The 27785-nt window shown below is 45.2% G+C and overlaps 2 protein-coding genes across 5 annotated transcripts in view; one reads left to right on the top strand and one right to left on the bottom strand.

Annotated features, from left to right (window-relative positions):
* On the top strand, window positions 1–26615 carry LOC147598512 (urotensin-2 receptor-like). Its single transcript, XM_086762558.1, has 2 exons — window positions 1–1149; window positions 24545–26615. Exon 1 carries the CDS (start codon window positions 1–3, stop codon window positions 1096–1098), a length of 1098 nt encoding a protein of 365 aa, XP_086618684.1. The 3' UTR covers window positions 1099–1149; window positions 24545–26615.
* OGFOD3 (2-oxoglutarate and iron dependent oxygenase domain containing 3) overlaps window positions 22350–27785 on the bottom strand; it is a 50455-nt gene continuing 45019 nt past the window's right edge. For all 4 annotated transcript variants that reach the window (XM_086762562.1, XM_086762560.1, XM_086762564.1 and 1 more), the window contains one exon: window positions 22350–24726. In XM_086762562.1, the coding sequence (XP_086618688.1) occupies window positions 24595–24726 (132 nt within the window). In that variant the 3' untranslated portion in view covers window positions 22350–24594. The remainder of the gene's footprint in view (window positions 24727–27785) is intronic.

Here is a 27785-nt window from a genome sequence, read left to right as displayed (position 1 = left end):
ATGGAGCCCAACGGGACGGCGGCGGCGGGGGTGGGCAACGGCTCGGCGGGAGGCGGCGGCGGCGGCCCCGGGGGGGCCCCCCTGCTCATCCCCTCGGCCTTCGGGACGGTGCTGTCGGTGATGTACGTGGCCGGGGTGGCGGGGAACGTCTACACGCTGGTGGTGATGTGCCACTCGGCGCGCTGCGCCGCCCCCATGTACAGCTCCATCGTCAGCCTGGCCCTGGCCGACCTGCTCTACCTCTCCACCATCCCCTTCATCGTCTGCACCTACCTGGCCCAGGACTGGTACTTCGGGGACCTGGGCTGCCGCATCCTCCTCAGCCTGGACCTGCTCACCATGCACGCCAGCATCTTCACGCTCACCCTCATGTGCACCGAGCGCTACCTGGCCGTCACGCGGCCCTTGGACACCTTGAAGCGGTCGCGCGGCTACCGGAAAGTGACGGCGGGGGCTGTCTGGTCGGTCTCGCTGCTCCTGACTCTGCCCATGATGCTGATGGTCACCCTGACCGAGGGGGGCAAGGCGGAGGGCAAGGTGAAGAGGATGTGTGCGCCCACCTGGAGCGTGGACGCCTACCGGACCTACCTGACGGTGCTCTTCAGCACCAGCATCATGGCCCCGGGCATCATCATTGGCTTCCTCTACACGCGCCTGGCCAGGACCTACCTGGAGTCCCAGAGGAACCCCCCCCACAAGGAGAAAAGCAAGAGATCCCCCCGGCAGAAGGTCCTCATCATGATTTTCAGCATCGTGCTGGTCTTCTGGGCCTGTTTCCTGCCGTTCTGGATCTGGCAGCTGGTGCGACTCTACAGCAGCTCCCTGCAGCTCACCACCCAAACCCAAAAGTGCATTAACTACCTGGTGACCTGCCTGACCTACAGCAACAGCTGCATCAACCCCTTCCTCTACACCCTGCTCACCAAAAACTACCGGGAGTACCTGCGCAACAGGCACCGCAACTTCTACAGGTTCACATCCTCCTTTCGCAAGCGGGGCTCCAACCTGCAGTGCTCCTGGGGACGGTCCATGTCCTCCAGCAACCAGTATGACTACAGCTCGGAGGCCCTGGGCATGGCCACGCTAAAAGACAAGTGAGGAAGAGGAGGCGCTCCGGAGACACCAGGACCAGCAGAGCGTCTGGCCAAGGTAGGGCTTTGGGACCCCGTAGTCCCACAAGGTCCTAAAAACTCATTTCTGGTGGTCATTCTAGTTAGGGGCGAGAAGTTGCGTGAACCCAAGTACTGAGATGTGCATTTGAATTTCCATCTGGCTCAGGGCTGTCAGGGGGGTCCTGCCGGGAACCGGCAGCCAGCCAGGACAAATCCTTCTGGGTTTTGGGTGCAGAAGGTGAGGTGGACACTTAGTTCAGCTCTGCCCCAAACCCTTGTCACGCTCTGCTGAGTTTTGCCCAGCTCCAGCCCTGCGCTGGTTCTCTGTGGTTTCTCAGTGCTATCGTCAGGCTACAGCCGGGGCAGGTCCCCAGAAGTCTGAGTTTGTCCTGGCATTGCTTAATTTAGCTGCAAGCCTCAGGTTTGCCCTGTAGATGACCATTGTCTTCTTCTGGAGTGTGCAAGGAGACCTTTAAGCCCCTTTTCCTATTTCCTGCTACCTTACAGTGCACTACAGTTTCACCAAGCTTTAAGTCTCTATTTTAAAATTCATTACAGCAGCACTTCGAACCCCAAGCATTCAAAACTACAAGGTAAGCTGTCAGAAATCACCAAAAAGATATTGTAATTTTTTAAGGTTTCTACCTAAAGTGATTTGAATTTGGCACTGATTTTCTTTTTAAAATTGGTCCCTTTCTCAACAGTCAACAGGGCTTGAAAAACTGAAAATTTACCTGGGAAAGAATGAAAAATGTCTTACAGTCCTATCACTCAAAGACCTGAGGCTCTAGGAAAAGTGACTGAATCCTGTACCATGAGACTCATCATAAAAGGCACAAATTTATTCGTGACATTTCACCAAATGCATTTTGCCTCAATGTACTCTGCTCAGTTTCTGCCCACTTAGCGTCTCGTAGTAAACCTTCACCACGAATACTCGAGATGCCTGTAAGCATCTAAACAACTGTAAACCCTCAGTTTATAAAATAAACGGAGATTAAAAAGCTCAGGGGGTGTATTTACTAGGGGAGAGGCTGCCGTACCCAGCGTTCTCTCAGGAGCTCATGTGCACAGGGATGGAGTTGGGTTCGATATTCCTCTCTCCTGCTCTGGGACAGACTCTGGGGATGAGTAAAGCACGATACGAGTTGCATAAACTACTATCAGCAGCTGGTGATGCGCAGGGACTTCTGAAACAGCAGGCAGCTGCTTAAGCAGCAGTCATTTCCACTTTCTTATGGCAAACCCCGACCCCATCTGCTCGAGAGGAGTCCCGTTCTGGCCCTGCAGCGTAACTGGGTTCCTGTGTCCCTGGGTGATCCTCTCGTGGCACGCGCCAAAGTTTAGGGTACGTTTGTGCTAAAGCAGGGCCACGAAGCGCTGACACCGCAGCCAGGGACTGGGAGCAGGGAACACAGCACAGCAACACGCTGGGTTTTGTGCACTCAGCTAACAGCAGAAAAATAAACCCTTCGGGGCAGGTGTTGGATGGAGACCAGGGGAGCAGGTTCCTGTGCTGGGAGTCATGCACGCTTCTTATAGATGCAGGTGTTGGGGTGCTTTTCGGGGAGAGGGGAATAAGTAACTCACTTTGCTCGTACTACTTTTAACCACAGGACTGTCTTTGAAACACTGGCGGCCACTTTGTTGTGTCCAGTGTTGCGCACACTACCGAGCTGGGCAGTATCAGTGGACCTAATGGTGCCCACTTCCTTGTGGGACAGGGGGACTCACACACAGTTCATGTTGGACACTGGCAGGGAGAGCAGTTTTAGGAACAACTTTTCAGGAACTAATTCATTTTTTAATTATGAATTCTGAAGTCATTGTTACTTTTCCTTTGCTTCCCATTTCCGAGGCTGGAAGTCACTCCTGTACAAGAATAACAAAGATAAGACTTAATTCAAAAGGCGGCGTGGGGAGGCTGGAGTACGTGCGTCACCTGCGAGGTGTGTTGCACTGTCCTGCTCTCAGGGCGCGTAACGGTGCGGCCAGACAGACTTCCTGGCAGACCCAGCACAGCCGCATCCCTCCTAGGTGTTGCATGTGCCATTTGCCCACCTTTGAGGGAAAAAAAAAAAAAAAAAAGTTTAAAAAAATTCCTTATGGCTACAGAAAGAAAAACCCACCCTGATTTGGGTCCTGACCTGACATCGTACTGAGGTGTCTTGATTTCCACTGCTTGGCCTGAGGAGAAGGTTCCGTGCAAGGCCACCGACCCACCCCAGCATCACAAAGCTGCTCCAGGATGGATGATTACCCTCTATGAAACAGCTACAAGGCATAGTGTATGCCTCTTAACAGGTGTGTATGGGGAAGCAGGTGATGGAAGGGCTGTAGAGGTATCAAAAACAGTATTAGGGAACACACTTTCTGCTGTGAAAACCACATTAAATCATCTAAAGCCAAACAGTCTAAAACTATAGTTGTTAATACAAAGAGGGAGCTGAAAAGGAGTCGTGCCTAGGAGAAAAGGGATGAAAATGCCGAGCAGATGAGATCTATACTCGTAACTTAGTGTGAGGATAAGCGAGCAGAAGGGTTTGGTTTTGGGGTACGCTTCCGGAGACGTCCCATCCATCCCCAGAAGGGCTTCTGCTGCTCTGCTCGGCGTCACCAGTGGCGCGTAGGGGATGTGCTTTCTGTGCCCCATCGTCAGAGCGTTAGACAGCAAAGGGCTGACGGAGGACCGTCCGGATGAAAGACGGAATGCTGGGTATTTGTCACTCATCGGGCTTTTCAACCAGTATGTGCTTCATCCTGGTCCCATCCCAGTGCTCCTCCCTCCCACCAGGCCCTGGTAAACCCGTGCGAGGTTACTCTAACGAGAGAGCCGGTAGATCCGATGACCCCCAAGGAGCACGTCACTGGGGTGGGGGAGCGCCTGTTCAACAGCAGAACTGGCGGGCAGTCAGCAGGCGCTGCTGTCTGTGATGAACGACGGCTCTTCAGCCGCGCAGGGAGCACGACACGGTGCAGACCCTCGCAAACACGACTCCTCGGGAGCCCCTCACGCGCCTGGGGACCAGAGCTCCGTTGAAAAGATTAATTACATAAACACCATCCCTCTTAGTGTCCCATGGGAGCAGTTAAACTGCCAAAAGTCAGCAGGTTTGTCCCACCTCATAAATATCCCGCAGGAGCAGATGTTTAACGGAGTTCCTCATGTAATTGGGCAAGCCTTGACTCCTCCGGGTGTGCTTATGTTTTGGAAATGAGGAGACAATCTTCATGTATCTTCCTTTAACAACAAAACCAAATCAATCTGGTAATTAGCTTTGGAAGGGGATTGCTGCTGCCTGCCTATAGCACAGGGTCCTGTTCGGGGCTGGCACAGCCTTTAATTCACCCAGGAGGGGCAACTTTGCCTGCTGCTCACCCAGGATGTTTTGGGGAGGGTGCTGGTGTGGGTCTGGGAGGATCTCAGCTTTCCTAAGCGTATCGCCCCGTGTGCAGGCCACGCAAAGCTGCTGTAAAGCTGCTCGGGCTCTTTTCTGCTGGGGGGAAGAGGTATCACGTGTCCTCAGCACTGAAAGGGTTGAGTCAGGACTCCCAAAATCAGGGCATTAGAAACACGTCTTGTCTCCACACCCACAGAGGCTGCAAAAGCGTTTGAAATTGAGATGGACACATAACCAGAATCCAGATGATGGGACTTTGCAAACTCTACCTATCCTGTCAGTTGTGGTGAATCTGAAGCATCTCAGGCCAGGCTGAAGCACACCAGGAAAGTCAGTCAGGCTGTAACTGAGCCAAAGGCGGTGATTTCCTTGAAAACTATTTAACTTTGGCTGTTCTCCTACGTTCTGAGAAGGCAAGCGATCTGTACCCTGGGATCGTTTATCACACCCAAGTCATTGTAATTCTGTGGGTTTTAATGTGGGGTAGTTTTTTTCTAATTATAAATGAAATTTTGCAGCAGGATTAGTGACGTATCTAGTTCTTCAGCAAAATGGAAATGGTAATTTTAGGGAAGACAACAGCATTTTTGTTGTTGGGGCAGAGGTTGTAACTACAAAACTCCGTACATGCTCTACAAGAAAGAAAATATTTTCATCACTAGGAAATCTTTTCCAATATCCATTAGGTTTTAAGTATTTAAGACAAAAAAAAAACCCACACCAACCCAACCCAGACTGTGAAAGAAGTGCAGTTTCATCCTGAGAGCTCTTTCCTGCCTTTAATCTAAGGTGGCAGCTACTGCAGCAAAGGCGATTGTTCTGCTTTCACTTGAAAAGAGAAAATGCCAGTGCTTTGTGGGAAAAGTGAGAATGGTTCTTTTCCCGAGGCACAGGAGAATCCATTTGAATCTTGCTGAATTTTTGCAGATTTCACCTTCGATCACAGATTTTTTTAAACCAAATTTGCAATAAATGCTCAGAAGCCCCACATTACCATTTAATCATGAGCGCAAGGAAATCATTAACGTTTTAGCTGCCAGTTTAGCAGTCATTTTTGGTGCCTAGTGTGTGATTGGTACCGGGGAATCACACAGAGGTGATTTCATGAGCAATCTGTACCTTGCGCAGTACAGAACGCAGGGCTTGCTGCCCGGTTGCGTTAACCAAGGCGAGCAGGCAGGATGAGTGCGTTCATCACTTCTTCCCATATCAGCATGACGAGAGGAGAAAGTGCATAAATTTTCTATCCCAGCTCAGCACTCAAACCCTGGGAGCGGATAACGCGGCACCTGAGAAATGCTGAAGGCAGCCCCAGAAAGGCGGGTGGCGGCGACGGGAAGTTTGGCCGGCTCGGGGACGCTCGGCTCTTGCCGTCCCATTTCTGAGTGCCTCTGCTGGCAGCAGCCATCTTCCAGCCTGAGGTCTTGGGAAGAAAATTCACATTTTATTTTAGGCTTTAAAGCATAGCGGTCGCACACAATCAGGGCACGACCCACCTACATAAGAGCATTTAATTTCTTTAAAGTATAAAGTTACTACAACATCTGAAGGGGAAAAGTCTGTTGCGAAGAGAAATCCCGCTTCCAAGCGCTGCCTTTCCTCTCCCACGTTTCTATGCCGAGCCCAGACTCACTTTATTCCTGTCATTTTGCACAGCATCCTCACTGCCAGCACCCACAGAAACACCCAGGACTGGTGACTAACTGCAGTTTAGCCCAGCCGGGTTTTTTTTTGCCTTACAATATTGGTTATTACTGTTACTTTCAAGTGTTTCTGGGGAATTGAGAGGCACAGAGTTAATTGCTGTGGCTTATAAGAAATAGAGCTCTTTGGCTTCAAATCTCCAGCAGCAGCTTCAGAGGATATAACTTTAAAGTTGTCATTATTCTCATTATAGAAGGGGTTTTGCCCTTATTTGGGAATGTATCTAAAACACAGTAAAGAAGGACGCCCCAGTTGGAAGCAGAGCGTCCGGGGGGGTTGGGTGGCCCAGGTTGAGTTTGTGAAAGCAGAGGAAGGAGCTCGCTGCCAGTGAGGATGCCATGAGCTTCCGTTGGACACCCAACACTGAAAGAAGATACTGAGGTATATTAAAACCCTAAATTGGACATATATTAAAAGGTTTTTTTAAAATTATAAACATTTCTGCTCAGGAATCCACCTTTCTGCCCACCTTGAGTTCCTAGCGTGGTGTCTGTCACTTTTGGGGAGAGCAGCTTCCTCCTGGCAGGTTTTGAATGGTCAAAGCTGAGCTTTGTGACCTGGGGTCCCAACTAGAGCCACGCTGTCTCCAGAGAAAAGGTTCCCAATGGGATATACCAAAGTAAATTTGCTGCAACATTTTCCTGGTTTTCCCCCACCCAAGAAAAGGCCAATGAACAGAGGAAAGGGAGAGATGAATCCCAGAGAATCCTTCTGGCATTTGGGCTCTACTTTTGTGGTTCTCTCCATTTATAATTTAAATTTTAATTTAAATGAGACATTTTTGTAAACACTAGGAATGCTTCTACAGTGAGAAACAAGGTGAATTTCTTAGAGGGCTGACCTTCAATATTGTGGAAGATCTCACTCAAACCCCTCCATTGAGATATCTGGAGGAAAGCAGGAAATAAGTTTGTGCAAAATCCAACCGTCCAGCAATATGAGCCGTGCTTGTCAGAGGATACCGTTCTAAAACCAGGGCGATGCTGGAGAAGTAACATCTGCTAAGTTTGTTTCAGCTTGTTTAGGGCAGTGTCTCTCAGAGATGTCGTTAGCTTTTCCTCGTGCATTCCCGTTAGGGTCTTGAATTCAGCTCCTGAATTCTTAACTAAAACCAAACATGATTTCATCCAAACAAAGCAAGGGAGATTCCTGAAGCTCAGTGTGGTGTGTCCACAAACAGCCTTTTGGAGACAGTCACCATTTCATATACGCACTCCTGCAAGCCTCACCAGGGACATCCATCACACTCACAACACTTCCACGCCTTTTTTTTTTTTTTTTAAATATCAGCTTGCCATTTGAGAAGCACAAGGCTGGCTCTTGCAAGAAGCCTCCCAGGAAAAGGCACAGTGTAGCAATTACTTCTCAGTAATTACAATTGAACTTATGTTTCAAAAGTCTGGAAGGAGGGAGAAGGTAAATTCACTGTAACGCGGTAACGCTAAAAGAGGAGAGACAGCGGCACCCTTGAAGACACCCGTAGAGAGAGGACAACCAAACCTTCAGGGCCACGCGGGTCCCACCAGACGAGCTGTCCACGGCAGCCGGCAGTGCCGGCTCCTGTCCCGCGCTCCTGCAGCATCCTCCCTTTGGGCAACGCGGGCCGAGCGCCAGCTCCCAGCGTTGCACTACTCAAAATCCCGGTAACCCCGCTGATTTCAATTGAGTTTCTGCTTTTTCTTCCTAAGGTTTTTTTTCCCCTTTCATTTAACACTGCAGAAGGCAGTATCTCACAGGAATGGCGTTATTATAAGATCAGCTGGAGCCCTGGTTACCGCTAGCCACCACATTCTGAAAGCCGCTCTCTGCCCCTGGGCAGCGTTCAGGTTAAGGAGCGGTAGCCGGGCGACACGGGGAGCCCGCAGCACCCGCCTGCGCCGCCCCTCGCGGTAGCCGTGGTTATCCGATCCCACTCAAGTGTGTATATTTATCTTCCTTCACGTCATCTGCTGGTGGGGACGCGCAGGCCATTCATCCCAAAAGCACCAGTGCTGTTGATAAGTCACCCAGGCAGGCTTAGAGCAAGATAGTGAGCAAAACCCAGAACAGATTGACGAGGGTTTTGATGTTGGAGACGCCTATCGAGGCAGCACTCGCCACTGGAGCTGATGAGGGAGATTATTTGAAATGGGGGGAGATCAGCAGTCCTGGCTTCTTGGACAAAATCACCGCTGTGACCTTGGGGAAGTCGCTTATTCATAGAGTCACAGAGTGCTTTGAGTGGGAAGGGACCATCCAGCCCACCCAGCCCAAGCCCCCTGCAAGGAGCAGGGACATCTCCAACCAGATCAGGTTGCTCACAGCCCCGGCCAACCTGGCCTGGAATGTTTCCAGGGATGGGGCATCCACCACCTCTCTGGGCAACCTGGTTCTACAACCCTCAGCATAAAAATTTTTTCCTAATTTCCAATGTAAATCTACCTCCTTCTGTTTTGAAACCATTACCCCTAGTCCTGTCACAACAGGCCCTGCTGAAGAGTTTTTCCCTCGAGTTTTTTTCTTGTGCCGCTTGTCGTTAACTGCTTATAAAACAGCGACGCCATTTCCCTCATTTGCAGAAGTGTTTTAAGAATCGCTGATGTGCATGAAGTGGTTTGAGATCCTTGGATGAGAGGTGCTACCTACAGAAGGGAAAAGCGCTTCTCGTAGGGATGACAGGGTTGGGTTAGCTATGAATGGTCGAACAGGGAAAGCGTTTGTGCACCAGAACTTCTCATCCATTTTTAGCTAACGGCAGCCGGTCAGCAAAAAAGGGTCACGTAGCCACAGCAAGGGCAGCTGTGCTCAGCCGGCTTCGCTGGGAACACGGCTGAAGGGAGGCTCCTGATAAAAGCACCATCATTTCATTGCACCAACACCCTCTCTAAAGCCCTTCCTTGGGTGAGAAGCAATAGCAGGAGATAGGGTATGGAGGCAAAATCTTTCTTCTTTAGCTCCTGGGAGCCTCCTCTTCCCCACCTTACGGGTTGGGAGCACTGGGAAGGGAGGGAAAGGCAGGGCATCACTCCCCGGCAGAGCCCATGCTGCAGCCTGCTCCAATAGCAGGATCTTGGTGCAGAGGAGGCTGAATAGAAAGGATTATCCCAACGCTCACGACCGACTGCTGAACACAGCACAGCTTCCCTGTCATTTTGTTGTTGGCATCTTTTTAGAATGACTAAATCTGCTGAGGAACTTCTGCCTGCCTGCAGCACGAGTAATTCCCAACAGCAGAGGAAATAGCAACCAAGGAACTTTGCTTCCCTGTTTTCATTTGTTTGTTTGTTTTAATACAAAGGCGAGTTTATTGTGGCAAACAGCTCTCAACTTCAAAGCACTGCCTCTGTCTTTGCAGCAGCTTCTCTTTGGCAGGATGAGGAAGTGAAGCCCCATGCCCTTTGGTGCCCAGTGTGAGGGGAAAAGCTCCTTGCAGGTCTGGTTTAAATCCGGAGGAACCAGAGTGGAGGGATGGGGACAGAGCTGGAGCATCACTTGGCCTTTCACCTCCGTCCATCATTAGTTAATATTTCTTTACCAGGCATTGTGTGCCCTGGGTATTCAGTATCTTTCTCTTATTCAGAAGAAAAACAAAAACAAAAACAAAAAAAACCCCAAACAACCTAAGTCTTGGTTTTACTCCAATAAAAGCCAAGAAAAAACATTTAAATCTGTAACTTCATGGCCTCAGGAGAGTGTTTGCGTCCCCCCACTCCATCCCTCATGGTCACAGCCCCAGACCCCATGGAAGCAGGGACGAGAGGGTCCTCGTGCATGGGGAGAGGGGCTTGGACAGCTGCGCTACCTGCAGAACGCAAAATCCCAACAGTTAATGGGTCACACTGAATTATTCAATCTTAATGAGAGCACCGAAAAATTGCTTTGGCTGAGAGGAGGCTTAGGAAGGCCGTACTACATCAGCTTCGTGCTACCTCTAACAATAAGCCTTTACGCCCGGTGTGAAAACAGGACAGGGAAGAGATGGGCACCCCAAGGAGCTGCCGAGCAGAGCACGTGCCCACGCGCCGGCAGCGGACGGAGACTTACGGTTTCTTGAAATCTCGCCTCCTGTCAGGATCTCGGCGCAGAACCAGCATTTGGTCTGACAGCCACGTGCCCCATTCAGGATGCAGCCAAGTCCCAGCTCAGCTTCCTTTCGAGTCCTCCTCTCTTCTCACCCTATTTACTGCGCTCACGAGCGAACCTGGTACGGGAGCCTCCGAACCCCGGTGCAGGCACCGAGCCCTCGCGGTGCAGGGTGAGGGGTTACAGAGGCAGCGTGGGGCAGCAGGAGCAAGACGTCTGCTGCTCTGAGAGCACCAGGGCCTGTAAAGAAAGAGGGAAGGTCGCTGGCACGAGCATGTTCACTTAGATCTCAAAAAGCAGCATCTTCGTAGGCATTTTTGTCTTCCGTCACATTCTTCAGTAAACGTTTGTCTGCGAGAGCTGCAAGGCCTGCGTTTCAGACCCAGACTGTGGAGGGTCCATGTATAATGACAGACTTCACCCCAGAACCTGCCTTCACAACGTGCATTCCCATTGCCCACCATCGATGGAATCTCCTGCCCACATTGAAGGGAGCTTTTACGGAAAGGTCATGGATCAAATGTGACTGTTTAGGTTATTTGTTCACTGGAGATACGTGGTTGTTTTTAGCATGTTGCTCTCTTTGGCATTTTTACCTTAATCCTATGACTTTTTTTTTTTCCCGTCTCCGCATGTTCTGTGCTCCGTGTTACATTTCCTTCTCAGCAACAATTTGCAGCCTCTTCCAGGGACTCTGCTTCCACCCTCGCTTTGCTCCACAGCTAAAAACTCTATCCGTCAGACTCCGTAACACCCCAGGGAGAGTTTCGAGGCTTTGGGAAAATTTCATACCTCTTGAATTTCAAATCCGTTGTTTCAGGTGGCTTGCGGGGAAGGCAGAAGTCTCGGTTGATTTCCATAATCTAATCAGAAAGCAGGCGTGTTTCTGCAAGCACGATTGCTATAAATCCTCACCTACATTAGAGAAGTTACATCTGCATAGGTAGGAGCATAATTGGACAAGCGTTTCCTTTACTTCTGCTCCAGCTTAAACCTCCTCTGGCCCCTCATTTGGGCGGGTACGTCTGTTTTTGCAGCCTTGTGTTTTTAAAGGATTACGCAGTTTTAGTTTGTAAAGTTGTTTTATTGTTTTTTTTTTTCCAATTAAGCCAAAAATAATTATTTCTTGTCCCAGTCAGATTCAGTGTCCACCCCCAGGCAGCTAAACCAATACAACTGATGTGAAAAGAAGGGCTTGGGAAACGACATCGTTAAATCTGGTTTAAAAATCACGGGTGAAAAGCATCAATGCACTTGAGCTTGTTCATGTTTAAAATATCGCTCAGACCAGTAAATGGCTGAATTAATAATCCAACTTTTACCCTGCTGCACCTAGAAATACCTGCCAGACCTGTGTTCTCCGATGCTCTGGGCTTTACCTTCTGCTTCTTACCTTCTCCTTTCTGCTCCATGAGGCTGCGTCTCCCCTCTCCAGAGAGGCACACGAGCCCCCAGGGAGGCTTTGCAAAGCCTTGCGAGGCAGAATAACCATGAGGAACCTTCCCAGCTTTGCCAGAGCACCCCTGAAAACACAGTACTGCAGCTTCAATCCACTGGTAATTTTTATGCTGGATGCTCGGTCTCGGAGGCACTACACACTTAGGGACTCAGCACGGGGGAGCAGTTTTCCTTACATTGCCTCTGAACCTGCGGGGTTTTTTTCCTGTTCAGTTTTCAATTATTTGACTCACACTTCATGGCTTTCATTTCCCCGCACATTAACAGCTGGCGGTTTCGAAGGCCGCAGTTGGCGAGGGCAGCGCCTGGAATGGGGAGTAATTACTTGCAGAGCTCATTATAATTGTTTAGTTATTTAATAATTTGGAAAGGCAAGCAGGGGGAATATTTGGTTAATTAAGAGGTCATTTAATCACTGCTAAATTTAGCCTTCGAAAACAGCGCGCACCTTCCCCAGATTCAAAAACCTTTGCTTACCCACGCTGCCAGGGGAAGCAGGAACGCTTTCTCTCCAGTTTTGGGTTCAGTCATCAGGATGGCTCTTGCGCTTCGCTTGTGGTGTCACGGACTTGATCCTTAATTCCCTGCTAGCTGCAGCCCTCCCGTGTTTGGCTTCATGGGCAGTAAGAAGTCTCTGAAGCTGCCATCAGTCTCCAGTGAAATATTTAATATGAAAGAACTCACCTGTAAGCACTCAGGCACTTCTGGAGCCAAATTCTCATCTGATGAAAAAAAAAGTAACATTGGAGAGAGAATGGCCAAGTCTGAGGTTTTAATAGTAAAAAAGAGCAGGAGAAAAGCTTTAGACCCTTCGTCATTTTTCTGTTCCTGCTGATCTAACAGTTGCTGGGCACATGTTTCTTCTGTTTAAGGTTTTTGATAATTCAAGGCTTCGGAAGCAAGTTTATCGCCAGAGGATGCTTTCTGGAGCCTGGACTAACTTCCAGGGGCTCTGGGGAGTCTGCAAAGCATTTACAGCTCATTCTCATGTCTTACTGTTGCATCAAGAACGTCAAGTATCAGTATGAGAGCTGAGGCAGGCTTGTAAGGAAGGGATTTTATTTGAGGACTTTTTGGGAGACTTTTGAGGGAAGGACTTAAAAGGGGAGGTATCATTTGACTCAAGATGAGTAGGACAGTTTTAAACAATGAGTTAATAGATTTTAAATAATTATTTTGCTTCAGGCTTCTTGTGTAAGTGCTTTTATCCTTTGTCCCAGATTGATTTAATGCATTATACTTGCACGCACAGTGTCAGGTGTAACTACTGCCCCAGACATGCCTGTGGGATTTGGCTGTTGGCTGGCACATGCTAGTGAAGAGGGTACCCTGCTCCCAGCATGGAAGTCAACCACAGGTGTTCGGAAAGGAGAAAAAAGTCCCAAAACCCTTGCTGACCATGGGCAGACTTATCCCCTTGGCACTTCCAAAGTGAAAAATGTTTAGAGCCTCCAAGAGCTAGCAGCTCCTCTGATCCCATCTGTAGTACACACAAAATAAAGAGGAGGAAGAGTCCGCACTGAACCTCGTCCTTCCCAATGTGCTTCAGAGCGGAGTAAACTCATTTTTCTGTTAGGGAGAAGACATTTGAATAAGCCAGATCTTGCATGTCTGGAGACATACCAGTCTTTGGCAAAGGCGTCCGTGAACTGCTTGTATTTTGCTTTTAGTTTAAAAGCTGCAAAAACAGAAAATAATTTTTGACCATTTTTTTCAGAGCAAATTCTGCAAGGTAAATTCTGCACAACAGAAGAGCCGTCAAAGCAGGCTGATTTTACAACCTGACAACTTTGACAGCCTCCCTGCAGCAGCACACAGCCACGTCATTTTTGCAGTTACCCGTGGTTACAGAATTGTTGAATGAAATGGAATCCAGCCCTGCCGAGGGTTGTAACTCTCAAGCAGGCAGAACAAACGATGTGGAGTGATAACTAGTCAAGTGCTCCTCTGGATCCTTAATTGAATATTTTGCCAAACTGCTTCAAATTAATGGACCTCGTCCGTTATGAGTCTGGGCTGCTAAGGGGATGAGGAAGCTCCTGGTGGGATCTAGCTGATTTTAAATATTCCTTTTTTTTTTTTTCCTCTTTTTTTTTTTTTTTAAAGAGGGCAAGACATAAGGCAGCTCTTCGAGAGAACCTGCAATTTCAAGTAGAGAAGTGTTATGAAATATTCTCTCCCTGCCCTTGAGGAAAAAGAATCAAGTTAAAACATGGGCTAGAATGAGTGTTTTCAATTAGTAATGTCTTCTAAATTAAGAAGGCTGAGACACCTACTTTAGCAAAACAATTAAGTAGTACATCAATAAAGTAGCTGCCTTAAACCAGGTAAGTGACTTCGCTTCATTCCCCACCTTAGTTTCAGCAGTACCACATCTATTATGCCCTGGAGGGTCAACATTTGTGTATTTGGGGCCACTTTTGGATTTTTGGAAAGACCAGGACCTGGCTGAGCTCCGGGCTGGCTGGGCATGCGGCACTGCTGGCCGCAGGCAAATGTCCCCAGTGCGAGTGCTCAGCCCGGGGACATGCGTGGCTTCTGTCACACCGCCAGACAGTCACCAGTCCGATCCTCCTACGTGTCCTGCCAAGGAAACTGTATTTAATCAAGGTGGTTCCTTAACTTAAGTTCCTTTAACTATTCTTCCTGAAATTTTCTGCTTTATGCAAAACACGCTTCTGCAAATTAGCTTATCAAGTTCCAGAGGAGTTTTAAAGTTTTTAAAAAAAAAAAGAATAATAATCTGTTTTACTCATTCACTCTTGCCTTTGTGCTTTCTGGTCCTTCCCACCGGACGTCTCTCAGGTTTCTGTGGAGGCGTGCCACTGAGGCAGCCACACGCTGATCCCATTATTCCCTTCAGTTTTCTGCTGGATTTTGGAGGTACTGTGCTGGGGATGGCAGCAATGCTGTCAGGATCTTTTCCTCCTGCTAAGTGTCCCTGCCAAAGCGTCCTTCTGTAGCACACCCGGCCAGCATGAATTTTCTGTCTCTCCTGTCAGCCTCCTTCCCTTGCAGGTACCTGGGAAGCTACAAAAAGTCAACAGGTAGAGAGTCCTGTCAGCAAAGGATGGCTGGAGAAGTGCTGCAAACTGATTTGAACTCTCGGTGTTGAGTGAATTGTCTCTAAAAACCTATTTCGGTCTCCTCACACAAAGAGATCCGCCACTCTGCTGGATCCCTGGGCCATCAGTCAGTTTTACCTGTGATATCAAGCCCCATCAAGTGTCATTTGGGATGTCAGACTTTGCTGTTCAGCACTCACCACTACCCAGATTTAACATTGTTCCTTCTCAGCAGCTCTCCAGCGGCAGGAGGTCTCCCTTTCCTTTCTTTCAATAGCAATTAGCTTCTCACCATCCTCCAGACACTGTCCTTTTCCCTTCCACAGCAAACCCAGCTCACACATACTTCCCATCACCTGTCATGTCTTGCTGAGTCCCACAAAAGAGCCCAAATATTGTCTCCCGTTTCTCCCCAGAGAATCTTTTCTGCTGCCACCACCTCTTTAGAGGCTCCAGAGCTGGCAGATGTGTCCTCCCCATCCCAGCTGCTGACTGCGTTTTGGATTTGCCAGCTAGAGCCAACCATCGAGCCCCCACCATGCCCTGAACCTCCTCCTGGGGTGGTCTCTCCCCTCCCCCTGTGAGGGAACAAGGGACACAAGGAGTTTTCTTGGCTTCCTATGCGGGAGTGCGTGCAGTCAGAATTCTTGTAAGCATCAGTTTTACTGCCTTTTCCCAACATAAACTGGACAAATTGATGGAGTCTGGCCCGGAGGATAAACACCATCTCCATTGTTTAGAGTAGCTGTCTCCTGAAAGGAGAACCGTGCGGCTGGGCGGACACCCGCGCTGCTGGGGAGCCACGTCGGGGTACGGGGGGTGCCTGCAGGCTGGTGGCACTGCCCCAGCAGAAACCTTCCCCGCTATCAGCCATGAACAGGAGTAGCCCATAAGGAGGATTAAGGCTCCAAAAGCCTGTGCACTTAACTCAGGTACCATAACAACAGTCTTAAACTTATTTTGCAGAAGTACAGGGAGCTAGCAATCTTCATCTGAGGCACTTGTAAAAATTCCTGCCCAGGGCTGTGCTAAGCCCGTGCCCAAATACAGCGATTGGCTTTTAGTTGCAATACATTGATGTTGCGACAATGCTCAGTTTGAATGGAGTCTTCATATTTCAGATTAGTTTCAGCTTTTTAGCTGTTTAGGAATGGAAAATCCTTTGTGGTTAAGGGAAGCATTCTTGGCTATTATCTCTACAGAGAGCTTACTTTAATATTTATGGTCAGGCTAGTACTTCTGACAGAGATTAAGATTAGATAAGCTCATTAAGTCAAGCATTCTTTCCACACCTATGTTCTTCCCAACAAAACAGTATTTCCCAATTTCAAGGCAGCTAATTAGAGGCAGATTTTACTTGCACTGATACAAACCTGAACCACTGGCATGCTCCAAGAATAAAGCTAGCTCAGATGTACACATGCTATCCTCACCTTTCCAGGTCTGGAACACAACTGGAAAATACTTCTCTTAAGTAATGCAGTCTAGTGCAGCTGGACTCCTCAGAGTGCATTCAGTAAGCATGCCGTCACTATTAGAGAGCCAAAATCTTATTAATTTAAAAAGATTTTCCAATATCCTAGTCGTATTCCCACCCTTGTCTTCTCCGTACCGCAAACGAGCCCTCAGCAGCATGTAGGAAGCAGCTCTGGATGTCTGGAGCAAGTAGTGACTGCAGGAGGCAGGTCCATCACCAAGCTGAGTCTTCTCCCCTACTGCACGTCTGTCCCCTGCACGTCCAACCACAGCTAGGAGAGAAAACTAAGGTTCAATAACCGTGTTCAGCTGATGGACAGGGGAGAGAGACAATGACATTTACTTTCTTAGTTAATTGATCCACTTACTCATTCACTTCATTTCATGTGTTAAAAACAAGGTTTTAAGGCTCAAAGATTTCTGGTTTTTTCAGTTCTGTCAAGTGGTCTAACAAGAGGATATTACTGTTCCTTGTGAGCCTTGCCGTGTTTGTAACTTTAATATATAATCCCTTGTAAGCATGCACACAATTACACCACTACTACACCTCCCACTCCAGGGGAGCCAGGTGAACGACAAGTTGCTGTCAAACTCCTCCGGTTTTGCCTTGCTCAGGATCCTGCAAGTCAGGAAGCTGGCCTGACCAGAGGACAGAATAATTAATTTAGACCTGAATATCACACAAGTATATCCCCTGTACAATTCAGCTATGGAAAGGCTTTTCATTACTGCCTGTCTGTGGGTGCTTTATGGCTGAAGTATTTAATTTAAGGAGAATGATTAGGAAGAGGATAAGTTTTAATGGCCTGCTCCAAAGCCCAGGTAAAAGTCTTCGCTACAGAGTTGAAATGTGTTTATCTTGTATTGAAAGTGATAGTTTTTGCAGCACGCTGGCATTCACTGACTCACAAGGCATCTGGAGGTGCTAAAAGCATTTAGAAAACAAAGTCAAGAAGTCTCAAGTTCCAGTTGCTGAGATGAAAATGCCAAGGCTCAAAGGCAGCAGGCAGTCAGCTGTGAAGACAGAAGACTTCAGCGCTCTTGGCGCTAATAAGCAGGACGTGAGTGAGTGCCTTCATCACCTCTCGAGCTGCGTGCTTTCAGCCGGGCACTCAGAGAGCAGCCTTCCTGAGAAATCCACGGGCGCCGAGGCAGAGGAGTGAGATTCTTCCTGCCTGCTTGTGGTCTGAATGGACGAAGAGCTCCCACAAAGCGTGTGCGTAACTAGAAAGGGAAAATGAGAAGGAAGAGGACTAGACTTCCATATATTGTGGGAGCATGAAAATGCAGAGTGGAACCTCAGTGGAGAATACTGAGGAGCAGGTGCACATCCCCTACAACTCAATTACAAGATTACAAAAATGAGTAAAACTGTCTTCTCTTACAGTTCCAAAAAATCCAAATTTTTCAAACCTTTTTTTTTTTTTTCCAAGGGGAAATTTCTGTAGCCTTCTGTATATTTATGAATGCAGTTTTTAATTTCTTCTTGGATTGTTTCTTATTTGCAGGTCTAAGTTCTACCTAGAGCCAGAAAGGTAAAATAGACAGATGCTATACATGGGGGACACCATCACCTAAAAAGGCCCGGGTGATACACAAGATACATGCAGAAGAATGCTTAACTCATTATTTTTAAAACAGATGGATGCAGCATGACAGCTTAATCTAGCATACTCAACTTTCATTATTAATTCCAACAGAGTATGGACAGGATAAATAGCTTAAGGAAACGCTGTTGAGGAAGAGGTCCCGTTGGAAGTTTTACGAAGGGTTTTAAGAGCAGGAGCTTTGCTGCCTGAAAGCTTGCAGTTTCCAGTTCTCTGTCTGATCTTCTAATGAAACTGTGAGGCAGACTGAAGGCAAGGAGGGAAACACGAGTTCAAGAGCAATACGGACATTTCACTGTGAGAGAAGTCTCCTGTAGCTGCTCTCTGCCTAACACCATCTTAAATTTAACTTACCCCTCTGCTTGACTGACTTGTCTTGTATTTCTTTTTTCATACTAGTGAACAACAGTTTATTTTCATCAGATTCCTCCCTGTGGAAAGGAGTGCCTTCCTAATGAATTTCTATCTGCCTTTAAAATAAACAAATGAGGGAAAAAAAAACCATTTATGGCTCACGGAGCTGTTACACTGAAGTAGAAATAATCCAAGTGCAAGACCACTTTTCTCACTTCTTTTGTGTTCAGAGGTGCAAGAATTACATGGCCTTTTAAGTTTTGAATTGCCTGGTAAAATGTGGCCTTCTTTTTACAGGGTTATTCAGTGAATCACATGTAAAGCCCTGATGTACAGAGAGGGCTTCCAGAACATGTCTCCTCTTCAGTAACATAAGTCAGAAATAAAAACATTTGCCTGCTGGAGGGAATGGAAGAAGCTGCCCTCCAGAGCCAACACATGCAGCACTGCTCCATTAGGACCTGCTGCTGTTTATTCCCCTCAGATTTAATGGTCTGGCTGGCAAGTTAATATGCTGAGGGGGTCACCTCCAAGGTGTGCATCCCCCCAGAGGCCTTACCCTGGCAGTGAAAAGCAGTCTCAAAAGAAAACATCAAGATTTTTTTCTGTGGAGTCAGCAGCAAAGTGTCCTGGCATCTACATAAACAGCTTAATATAATTGTATAAACTGAGGAACAAGAGAGAGAAATTCTCGGGGTGTCTGTCCAGAAAAATCATGCCTCAGTAACCTAGTTGGCTTTTTGTTGTTGTTGCTAACAAAATAGGAAGAGTATCCGTTTCTAAAATGAGCTTTTTGAACACTGGAGGCCTGTTACAAGAAATTTCCAGAAACAAACAACATGAACATTCCATACATCTCAGCTTCTCTTTATAAATAACATTTTTTCCTTCAAAAAGATGCGCTGTGGTTTCAGGCACGTGCTCCTTCTGTACTCCTACGCCACTGAGTCTTCAGCTTGAAGTCTCGGTGAAGGTCTCAGTAAAGTTAATTATAAACAATCTATCTGACCTGGCAGCTTACGGACTCAACCAGCCCAGACTCCTTGGACAGCCTCTGGATTAGCCAGCAGTACATGTAAGTATTTTGAGGTTTTTGCTTTGTTTGGATGCATCTAAAGGTTACAAACATAAAGGAGAGAGCACTTCCAGGCTGCTTTATTGATTTCACAATAAGAACTGTCCAAGCAAGGCATTTCTTGTGGTGATCCCACTGTCTGATCTGCACGCGCAGCACCCTGTTAAAAGTCAATGAGAGTTCACAAAGGAGCAGCTCTACCAGCAGTTCCGTAATGCAAAACAGTCACTGACAAAAAAAACAGCAAAAAGATGAAAAAATGAACTTTCTCTAGTACCTGTTTCAAAATTCAGTACTCACTGTCCACACGTTACAATCCAAGACGAGTGCTCAAGAGCAGGAAACACCGATCCCTACCTTGGCAGTATTTCAGCTGTATAGGAAAACCGGCAAGGTGGAAATAAACATCTCTGAAATAAAGGGCGTTGTTTCAAGTATGGACAATGCCTGTAACAGAAGAAAAATAAGAGTATTTGGAAAAAAATGAATGCCGAAGAATGAAAAAGGTCAAAAACGGAGCAACACTTCACAGTTCCATTACCGTTAGAAATTCTTCTTAAAGACTAACACAGCGCATGAGCTAAGAGGGTTATCGGAACAAAGCTAGTTCCTTTTCAGTTCTAGCGAGCCAGTCTGTGAATAAATAAAGAGCTGCGCTTATATGCTCTATTCAATAAATGCTACAGTTAGAAGCTTAAGTATGCTGGGACAGAATTGAGAGATGGAATAACTATTTTGAGGGGAGATGATGGGCAGAATCAGAGAAAGATGCACAGTTTGGACATAGGACAGAGTTATTTGCCTTGGACAGTCCATCCTGAAAAGTTGTAGTACAAGCCACCAGCACTCATACAGCAGTAAAAAGTGCCTACACAGAACTTTAGGGATAACTGGATTGTCATTGAGAGAGAGTTGACTGGCAGGTTTCAAACATGACAAAATTTGCTTTCAGCTTCCCAGGGTTTACAAAACCAGAGATAAGGCAGAGTACGCTATAGGTCTTCACAGTATTTTACAAGGAGCAACAGACACTCACCGTTTTATGATGGCTCTCTTTGCCGGATTTCCTGAGAAGACTGCCATTCCGTATGAGGCAAAGATGATCGATGCGTGCCAGAGCCATCTGCGCTTCAGCAAGGAAATAACTCCTCTGCTGTTCTTGGAATGTTTGGTTGGGTTTCCGCATAAGAGACTCAAAGAGGAGAGACAGCAGTTTGGAATTTTATTTTTTTTTTTCTGCTTGGGGGAGGGAAGAGGAGGAGGGTGGTTGGTTGAGCGTTTTTTTTTTTTTTAACTCAGAGAGCCCTGACCTCCAGCAACATTTCCTAGTTCTATTCCTAGAGTTTAGACAAGATAAAAATATCGCACAAAGCTACGTTAGAGAGATCCAATTCCCATGTAAACACTGTGTAAGGATATCTAGATGGAGAAGGAATGTGAGGAACTCTATATTAAAAACAAACCCATTTTTATTTACTGGGGAAAGGAAGCTATAAAGGAGAAATTCAAATGTACTAAAAATTGCAACTGAAGAAGAAAAAGACATTTTCTTGACAGTGTAGTAATTATCAATGCCATTTCAGTTACACTTCTATTTTAACGTGCACATCATTATGTGCTACAGCCTCAGAAAGTACCCTGTTGAGATGTTGACCTTATAAATGAAAATAAATAAGACAAAGCTAAATTTCTGCTACAAATCCAAATTAAAACACTTTTGTAAACAGAGTATCCTGGTAAACATTTCTGGACTTGAAATTCATTAAGATGGAGCTTAGGTTATTTCAGGTGGACAATACACATTCAGGAAAACCTCAGCGTAAATGTACCTTTCCAAACCTTCAGTGGATTTACAGGGACAATGATTCCACAACTGCTTACACAATGAAAATTTCATACATGAGAAATGCCAAGAAGTCCATTCAGAGTTCCTAGAATCACATCATAGGGGATAAAAAATTAAAATAAAATGCATGCTACAGGATTGAAAGCTAGGTTTACAAACACAAAAAAAAAAAACCCTAATTTGATCACATATCTGTTAATTTTACAAAAGTTCCTGATATTCCCCAGAACCTTTGAGTGCAAAGATAGTTTTTTAAAGTAGTACAATTTCACAGGAGTCCTCAGGAAGCTTCACTCAGTCTCTTAGTAGGGATTCAGACCCTGGCTTGCTCTACTGCTGTATTTTCTATTTCACCCTGGGATTTTTCACACCTTTCCTTACAAAGATTTTTATTTCAAAATACAAATCGATATTCCCAAATACTTGTAACAAGTATGCTTTCAGGTACAAGGCTATGAATTTAATGTCAGGACTTCGCCCCAATTCGCACTGAACATGGTTCAGTTTGAACCATGAGGGCTCTTTACAAAGGTGCTCACACAACTGGGAAACATCCAGCTGAAATTCTGCTGTCACTAAGAGCACTTGTCTGCAGCAGCTTGGCATCAGATTTATGCTGGTATAACAGAACAAATCCTCTCCTCGGCATGATCGGAGTTTTACGAAACAGAGCACCGTGTTTCCCAGTAGCAACAAGCAGACTGAACCTGGAAGACGACAGACAGTAATTAAAGTATTTCAAATTCAGAATTGTCTGTCAAGAACGAAGATAAACTTAATAAACTTAATAAAAAGTTATTAAAGATATTTAAGTGGACTAAAATCAATTAAGCCAAGTTTATTGCTAATGATCACTGAATTGTGCAAATTCCACTCTGCCCTAGGAACATCAGCCTTCCTGCAATTACTGGTTTCCTGCTGGAGGCTACGTTCACAGTCTTCTAGATTGCACTATACTTCTTCATTTGCTGTTTAATTCATAGATCTAGATATTGCTTTTAGTAGTCCAGATACAGAATCTTCAAACAGATAAGTCTTGGCTGGTACTGAAACATGCAGTACACTGAATTGTACCTCTTTCAAAAGATTAATTCTCTTCCCAGGTACAGCGCACATGTTATTCGCAAATTACATCTGACAAGTCTGGTCATCACATTGAACACATTACTGAAGCTTAAAAACTCCAAAAGACAAATACCAACTTGATTTTATTTCTGAATGACAGTCAATTCATAGCATGAGATGCACCAAGTTTGGGAGATATTACAGTACACAGGACCTTCAAAAGATTAAAATCCGAGAGGAGATCAGCTGAGATTTCCCCTGTGGTCTAACACTATCTTGTTGAGCAGTATTTCACAGAGGGCAGCTCTGAATGTGCCACTTAGTGCAACTCAAAGCCTGCATGACAGACAGAAGTCATTAACAAACACTTAAAAGGAGCAAAGCAATTTATATGACAGTGTAGCAGAGCAGCAATAAGACTCACAGTGAAATTAAGAATTTTGGAACATAGGACCTCAATCTGGAGAATCCCAACCCAAATTCACACAGGTCCATTCATAGTCAGATTCCACTGCTGTCACATATTTTTGTGGAAAAGGCCCTACATTTAAATCTCAAGATAATAATCAGACATCACGTTTTAAGCCAGTAAAGCAGTTGCTGCCCATCTTGCTCTGCCCTCACATAGACTTACAACGTGGGTGTAATGCAATTTCTTGAAATTAACAGGCTTTGAAACAAATATTTAGATATAGAATAAAATTTAAAAAATAAAAGCACATTTCCAGATTTTCCAAGTGTTTCACATAAATTATATAGACTATTAATAAATCAAATCAACATGTTTGCTTCAGAATTTGATTGAGAAAAAATATTAGGTTTTCCTACCGTTTACTTAACAACACGCTGACCCGCAAAAATCTTTGATTGCAATAAGAAAACAAGGTAGCTGGCAAGATTGCGCATTTGTTTGTTATTTTATCTGTACTGCAATGCAATTATCGCTCTTCTCTGAAGTCCCTGCAGTTTATTATTCAAGGAACACCACAGATTAATGGTCCTAGTTAATAGGAAAAAAAGTCTTCATGCTAAACTGAAAGAGAAGTCCAAAAAAGAGCTATTGAGAAACTTTCTGAAACACACAAAACATTGCTTTGGACAAGATAAAACACAGTATTTCACAATACAAGATTTGTAGTTGCATCAACAATAAAAAAAAAAAAGCAAGCTTCCTTCAACTTGGTCTTAAGATTACATTGGAAACCTTTATTTATTGGGCACAAAAGTGCTTCATCATCAAGCTCCAGCTCAAGGTTGTATCAATTTAAGATGCAGGTGGACATCAGTTCCCCTTAGACTCCACATACCAGAGTCCGCTGGTCCCTGCGGTTTTGTTAGCCAGCCTTCCACCAGCAAGCCAAGGTTTACAGGATTGAGTCTAAGGAGGCATATGGAAAACCACTACAAAACTAGCTTGTCATCTCAGCTGTTCCCCTCTCAAATCCTACTGCTCCACCTGGGAATTAGGGATCTATGAATGCCAAGATGAATCCAGAGGATTACCTCTGCCCAGCTTTCCTTTTAGCATTTACTTAGTGTACAGCGTAACGTGGTCAAGCCATCTCCATAAAGACCTCTTAATAACCTTAACACTGGGCTTCCAACAGGAAGACTGCTCATTTTCATTATGACTCAAGAGAAAATGGGGTCAGTTGGTAGTGCTGCACTCTGATCAGAAGGATCTAATGTCATGGCATTCCTTAGCACAGCAAAGTATTTGTCATCCAAAAGCAGTACGTCTTCTCGCTAACAAGAGAATTGTATTTCTGACTTTGTATTAACTAGTCCCAGTTTGTAGCAGAAAAATGTCTGTAGTAATTCAATTTTTAAAAGTTCAAGTAAGTCCCAGTAGTCAAACCACAGGTGAATTGCCCACTAATGCCCACGCTAGGGAGAATACATCCCTGTCAGAAGGTATGTTCAAAAGAATAGCACTCATCTTCCTCTATTCCCTTTGGTCAAGCTTTCTACATTCCCTTAGTGACCGAAGAGACTAAATAATTAAACAGGTAACAGCAGCATGGGGAGTCGTATCAAGACATGGTCCAAAAGATTGTTTGTCTCTTTTGAACTGCAGAATTAAAAAATAATTTAAAAAAAAAAAAGCCCACTCCAGGACTCTTCTTTGTAGCCTATCCCTTTAGCACATGAAGACAAAGCATTTTCAGAATACACCAAATTTCAGGTAGTCTTTAAGGCACTGTTTGCAACATTTATGGAAAAGGACATGTGAAAACAAGATGTATTACAATATATTAATACAGCTGGGAAATTCTAATCAAATGTGAGTTTCTCTCTCTTTTCTCTCTCCTCTTGCAGGGCTTCTCTCATTCCATTTGATCTCATGTTCCATCCCTGGAGGAATTACATCAAGACTGGATCCCCAATGCCATGGTCTGGGTTGCAGGTGAAGGAGATGGTGATGGCATAGCGAGTTCCCCAGTGAACCTTTTCCACTCGATGAAGGTTCTCTGATCCAGAAGTGAAAAAGGAAACCCGGCCTGGAAAAGAGAAAATATTTAATCAGTGACATGAAGGCTATCAGCTCTTTACGCAGTTTTGCTGTTGTCTCAGTCCAGCTATTCTCTAGCTACCTGAGCGCCCGCAGGTCATCACAGAGACAAACTGTTACGAGCTTATGCTGCACTCTGACAGCTTTATGTACTGTTTAAAACGTACGTTAATCCTTCGTGCTGCAAAGCTGGAGACATAATTCCACCATATCTCATAGTTTATAAAAGGCAGGAGGAGGCCAAGAACATCTGAAACCAGTTCTTAGTTGCCTCAAAAGAAAGAAGGAAAAAAAAAAAAAAAGGCAAGCAACTCTAGTGACTGTCAGCAAAGTGTATTGATTTCCTCCCTGCTCCCCTTCTCTCCCCTTCTAGTCTGGCTCTAATTTTAGACCAAAGAAGGAGGAAGTACCGCAAAGGTAGCAAAAAGTCTTCAGTGAAAAAACGCTCAGCAGGTTTACAAGCAGCTGTGGCAGCTTAGCAGCATTGTGCCAAGTATTTGCTATAGCTTTCTGTGCAGTCTGATCACTCTCTGTTCAGCCAGGTTAGACAGTTATGTACCAGTCATATACAAATGAATTTTCCCTATGAAGAGCCCCTCCATCAATGTATTGACTCGGAAATCGTTTTATAGATGCAAGTGCTTACTCCTGTGCTTCATCCTGGCCCTGCCACAGGGTTCTCCAGGCCTTAAGTGGCATCAAGCTGCAATGCTGTTACTTTGGTAATGGCAGTGGAGGTACGTCAGCATCCCGCTCGATGAAACAGCAGAATGGAGCCCTCCGCCCTTTCACATTGCTAAACCATTCTGAGAACACAGGAGTCTGATGTTTAGCAAGTAACTCAGAATTGATGCAACTCTGTAGGACTGCTCAAGTTCTCCTGAGAAAGCCAGTAACACCCATCCAGACAGCTGTTTCATCCCAGTAGCATGTGTTTTTCCTACTCAGGCTTTTTTTTACACTGTTCAAATTAGATTAAAGTTTATTAAAAAACTTATCATAGGGACCTCATATTGATAATCTAACTCTGCCTTGGACACATTCAATCAGGCAAAATTACGCCTTATATGCCTATGTAAAATTTGCACAATGAGATAAACTACTCCAACCGTTATACAGCCTCCACGCAGAAATGGGCACCAGACATCACAGCGGTTTTCTCTTCCAACTAAAAGTGATCCAAAAGATTCAAAAGTTATTTTGCTTGCATACTCCTAAGCAACACACATGGGAGATGTGAACACCACCAGACTGGCCCCATGGAGCTGGGATTACCCAGTACCGTCTGAGTCTGAGCAGCCTGTATCCCTTGCACATTCAGTTGCAGTTCACATTTAGTCTTTCATAGCTCACAGTCTGTTACCACTGCCAAGCAGAAGTCATATCATACTCTTCCCTGCCTGTGGCTGCACATCAGTAATTTATAAAGCTCTATCTATATAGAAAAAAAAAAAAAAAGAAAAAAGAGAAAAGAAGGATTAATTCGTATGCACAGCTCATTTATACCTTGGTGTCCTGCTTTTCTGGATGAAAGACGAAATGAAGGCCATGTACTCCTGTCCCATGAATGTTGCAATGAACAGTGTTACCCTCAAGGATTTCATACAAAGTCCCTAGGTCATGAGTTTTTTTTTTTAATTTTAAATCTTATTTCAACATAATTCAAGTACTTTATTATCAGTCCTCACCTAGTCACCCAAAGCTTTGCCTTAAACTGACTTTCAAGCATATTTGTTTGATCTCTTATTAGAAGTAGTAGTAATTCAGAGTTAGACAAGTTTCAGTGTATTAAGCCAGGTAAACTGGATTTTTTGGCTACACAGAACGTCTTTTAATTTCTTTCTTTAATAAATGTCTTCATATAGATGGTATCTTACAGCTCCTTGTGCATCTGGTCTCATATCTGTCAGCTAGGGTCTCCGAGTCACTGAATGAGCCTACAGTCAGTTTTCAAAGTTACTTTTTTTCTCACTTGAAGAATTTCTTTTAAACTAACTTCCACTGCAAAATTTCAAAACAAAAGCAAACTCTCTCCATGGCACACTATTTTTACTAGTATAAAAGTTCAAAGAGATGGTAAAGAATGTTAGTTCCCGTGCCATCTGACAAAATCTTCAAGGAATATATGGCAATATCATTATCCAGGGACTCCTGAGGAAAGACACAAGGTAGAATAAAGCTGTACCATTACCAGTTACGATGACATCTAGGACTTGCAAGCACACCAAGACTGGACCCTTCATAATCTTGCTTCAATACACAATATATGGAAACCACTTCAAAAATTAAATCACTACAAGAAAGCAAGCAGGTCAGGACTAAGCAAGCTCCTTAAGAAAGTGTGGACCTACTCCTAGGTTACAACCTGTCCTTGTTCTAACTATTTTTTGATAAATTTTGAGTTAAGATTTCAAACCCCGAAGTTCCAAACTATGAACCATATTAGCAAGTTAGTAGGATCATATACACTATGGGTCTGGATTTAGCTGTGGGATTGCATTCAAAGTGTTTAAAGTGCCCTTTTTTTAAAAAAAAAAAAATTTTTTTTTTAATGTTATGTGTTGTCACAACTAATGTAGCTGTGAGGATTTCTCCCATTATGCGTGTCTTCCTCACCATTCACAAGGCAACTCCACAAAGCTCTCCAGGGTATAAAATACTGACAGAGTGAATGCTGAGCTTCGTAAGAGATTAGTGCTGTACTACACATGCTAAGGCATGGCTATGCAACTCTTCACTGCAGACAGAAGTACATATGTACTTACAATTTCCTGATGAAACATTTTTGAGCGGAAAAAAAAAACTCAGGAGAAAGTGTGTAAAACTCTAATTCCATTTCCTTTGTCCTTTTCTTTCATTATTTAACAATGGTCTTAAATCAGTCACTTCAGTCTTCTCCCCAACTCTGACCTGCCTGTGCAGATTTCTTTCCAACATGCTTTTCTGCTCCACTAAAGAAATCTTGACTACTACCTCCTGGCACATCATTTCAGTTTGATTTATGAACACTTACTGTTAAAAGTGTAAGCTTTTTTAAGATCACAAGCT

Source organism: Chlamydotis macqueenii, chromosome 18 (assembly GCF_036417535.1).
Source record: "Chlamydotis macqueenii isolate bChlMac1 chromosome 18, bChlMac1.mat, whole genome shotgun sequence".
NCBI lineage: Eukaryota > Metazoa > Chordata > Aves > Otidiformes > Otididae > Chlamydotis > Chlamydotis macqueenii.
The sequence above is the reverse complement of the archived record's forward strand: the minus strand, read 5'-3'. Positions and strand labels throughout refer to the sequence as shown.

Bases quoted from the DNA above. Each gene is read 5' to 3' on its own strand.
- LOC147598512 (XM_086762558.1), top strand. From the start codon at position 1: ATGGAGCCCAACGGGACGGCGGCGGCGGGGGTGGGCAACGGCTCGGCG.